Source organism: Alligator sinensis, unplaced genomic scaffold, assembly GCF_000455745.1.
Source record: "Alligator sinensis unplaced genomic scaffold, ASM45574v1 scaffold476_1, whole genome shotgun sequence".
Taxonomy (NCBI): domain Eukaryota; kingdom Metazoa; phylum Chordata; order Crocodylia; family Alligatoridae; genus Alligator; species Alligator sinensis.
The window spans coordinates 1,305,828-1,309,123 of NW_005842444.1; the positions used below are offsets into that span (position 1 = coordinate 1,305,828).

At 43.0% G+C, this 3,296-nt stretch overlaps 1 protein-coding gene across 1 annotated transcript in view; it reads left to right on the forward strand.

Annotated features, from left to right (window-relative positions):
* ATP8B4 (ATPase phospholipid transporting 8B4 (putative)) overlaps positions 1-2,088 on the forward strand; it is a gene marked incomplete at its 3' end in the record, with an annotated part of 127,898 nt that extends 125,810 nt beyond the window's left edge. The window contains exon 18 of the mRNA XM_025212073.1: positions 1,973-2,088. Coding sequence (XP_025067858.1) covers positions 1,973-2,088 — 116 coding nt within the window. The remainder of the gene's footprint in view (positions 1-1,972) is intronic.
* Between the last annotated feature and the right edge of the window lie 1,208 nt (positions 2,089-3,296).

Below are 3,296 nucleotides of genomic sequence, written 5' to 3' on the forward strand. Positions count from 1 at the left end.
GGGGGGGGCTGGATCAGTGGGCAGGGGTCAGGAGGCTCGTGGCAGAGCCCCCCATGTGACATGGGGCAGTGGGGATCACCCCCCTCCCCCACCTGGCAGCAGCTGGTGATTGGGTCATCTTTTTTTTTTAAAAAGCTGGGAGCTGGGGTTGGGAGAGTGGGTGGGGGATAGGGGCTCATAACAGAGCCCCCCATGCAGTGGAGGGAAGTGGGGATCGCTCCCCCACCTGGCAGCAGCCTGTGAGTGCCGTGCTTTTTTTTTTCAAAGAGCTAGGATGCTGCGGCCAGGCGGAGCAGCCACTGATGGGGCTGTGATGGGGCCGATTCAGAGATTTGGCTGATTTGGTGGTGACTGAATCTCTGAATCAGGTTCAGCTGAATCGATTTGGGACAGTGATTTGGATCACTGAATCGAATCACTGTCCCCTGAATTGGCCGAATCCAAAGTGAATACTAGCCGCTTTGCACAAGCCTACTAATTAGGTGGCTAATCAGTGCTAAAATACATGCCAGTGTATGTCTACTGCTGTTGGCACCTGAGCTGGCTGAATTAAAGCTAGTTCACATATGTGACTGCAACACATGGAAGCATCTAGTTGCAATGTAGACATACCCAAAGTATTCTGGGGCATACTGCAACTATTAACTGATGTGAACCACTTCTACTTATGATTAAATGGGAAACTTGCCCCATATTAACCTTGTCTAAGATGTAATTCTCTGTAGTCAAGCAGAGATTTTTTAACTGATTATCAGCTTAAATGATGCTGATGACAACAATAAGCAAGTTCTGTACAGAATTTTCACTTTGTATAAAAGTCTGACTGCCCCATCCCATCATGATCCATTTATAAAATACTTTTTCTTGAATGGCTCAGGATGCCTTGTAAAACCACATCAAGTACATAGTGGTGGTAATTAAGTTATTTTATGAAGCAGAATAAAGGCCATCACTAACAATTAATCAGACCCTCTTTTGAGCCCTCCCAGTTTCCATTAAAAGAAGCTGTTTCTTGGGAATTGAGCTATAGGTAAGGTAGAAGAATTTGAACTTTTTAGTGGAAAATAATATATAAGCTGTGAACTAAGACACGTCTTATTAAAGTGTATTTCCACTTCATTTTTCCCCTATAGAGACTAGTATGTTATGTACACTATATGTATAGCAAACACAAAATATATTTTAGAAGTTTTGATTACCTGAGACTGCACAGTGCTCACTTCCTGAGTACTCCTTCCAATATTTTTGATATCTTGCTTTTTTCAAGGATCTTTGCTCTAAAGTGACATTTGTGTTATAGTACCTAATTTTAATAGAAGCTACTCAAGATGCAAAAGTAGTGATTCTATCTGTGCCATTAGAAAAGTGCAGTGTTCGAGAAACAAATTAAGGAAGATTTTTATGGAGAATAATAGCTAAAGATGTATTGAGAATATTTGGTTTAGAGCCAATTTAGAAATAGGCTAAAGTTCAAGTTTTTTATTTGATATTTAATTAGAGCTAAAATTTAGGTTCAGATTAGATGGTGTCAACATTTTCAAACTTTTATTATAACATTTCAACTCCAAATGTTGGGACTCTTGCAAAACTTGCTGCTTTTATGAGACTCTTGGGCTTAGCTGATACAGAACAAGAAAATATGATCTGCATGCAAAACTGAAGCAGAGATTTTAGATTGAGGGGTTTGTAATCTGTCCCATTCTTCTGATATTTAGGAGTTCACATTTGAGGTTTCCTCTAGCTTGACACAACTTTTATCAAGATGTATTCTTTTTGTTTTTGAGATATACATGGTGTGTTTAACACCGGCCCAAGTAATTAGGCTGTTTCTGTGCACTGACTGCTATTTTTATATTGGTATGTCCAAAAACATCAACCTGTACTTGAAAGATCAAATAAACATTTGGGGGAGGAGGGGAAGGAGAAATGTTATGTTTATATTCTAAATTTCTAGTTCTCTTTCCTTTTTCAGTTCGAAATCCATATGGACAGATAAAACTTTATTGTAAAGGAGCAGACACTATGTTATTTGAGAGGCTTCATTCCTCCAATGAAGAATTAGCATCTTTGACATCAGACCATCTTGGGGTAAGTGCTTTTTATTTAGACAGTGATCCAGAAAAGTACTTAAAACAGATGCCTAACATTAAGCATGAATTTTACACTTACAGATAAAAGTGTGCTTAAGTGCTGTTACACAAGCCATTGTTCCATCTGCAATTTAGCTCTGCAATGTCTGCTTCTCTCCTAGAGACCCAAGGAAGGTTACAGTACTGTGGTACCTGAAAGCTTATCTAAGTCTATCCCAGCCATGCCGCTGGTGCAATAAAATATATTGCCCACAAAAATTCCTAAATATTGACAGTTTCCTGACTCAGGGCATTGTAGGCTTTATACCCTAAAATGAGCCAAAGTTTCTAAAACTTTGGCCCCTTTGGGCAAGTCCATACATGCAGACACGTGCACTTGCAGCAGCTCAAATGGGAGTGGCACAAATTTGAGCTGGGGATTTTTGCCTCGGGTGCATGTGTGCCCAGACATGCACTTTGGTGTGGGGCAAGTAGTGCGCTTGGGGCAAAATAACACTGCCCAGCTCCTCCTGGATCTGCAGCCAGGGGGAGCTAGAGGCTGAGACCAGCATCTGTCCTGGCTCCAGCAGTATAAAAACCTGCCCTGTGCTGGACCCAGCAATATAAAAAGCTCCTCAGGTGAGTGGCTTGGGGCTACTTGCCCTCAGGAACTTCTGAGACCCGGCCACTTGGTATCTGGGCACACTACCCCTTGTGCCAGCTGGACTGCTGAAGCAGCCCTAACCTAGAGTGGCCCTTGCACTCTCTACCCACTGCAGCAATCTGACAGTGGCCTGCTGCCACCTGCGACAGCATCTGGCCCTTGGACATGCGGCCCCAAGCCTGTGCCCCTGCCAGACCTGGATGGGGTGTCCCCACTCTGCCATCTGGGCAGGTATTGCCTAGAAGATGTGCTCCTTCTGGTGGCCTGCTTTGAACTGTGAAACCATGTCCTCTTGGCCCCAAATGGCCAAGAGGTCAGTCACCTTGTCTGCCCTCTAGCTGGGTCCCGAGTGCTGGGTCTGGACAGGCTCTTTTGCACGGGTCTCACCACTTGTCTCACCAGCAGAGATCTTGGTGATCCCTGTTTATGATTTGTGAATTCTCTGATAAGAAACCCAAATTCTCTCATTAAAATACCCAAAATAGTGTTCTTCCACTATTAAAATGAAATGCCACTATATATAGAGAGGACAATGTTTTATTGATATATTTGGGCAATGTTGG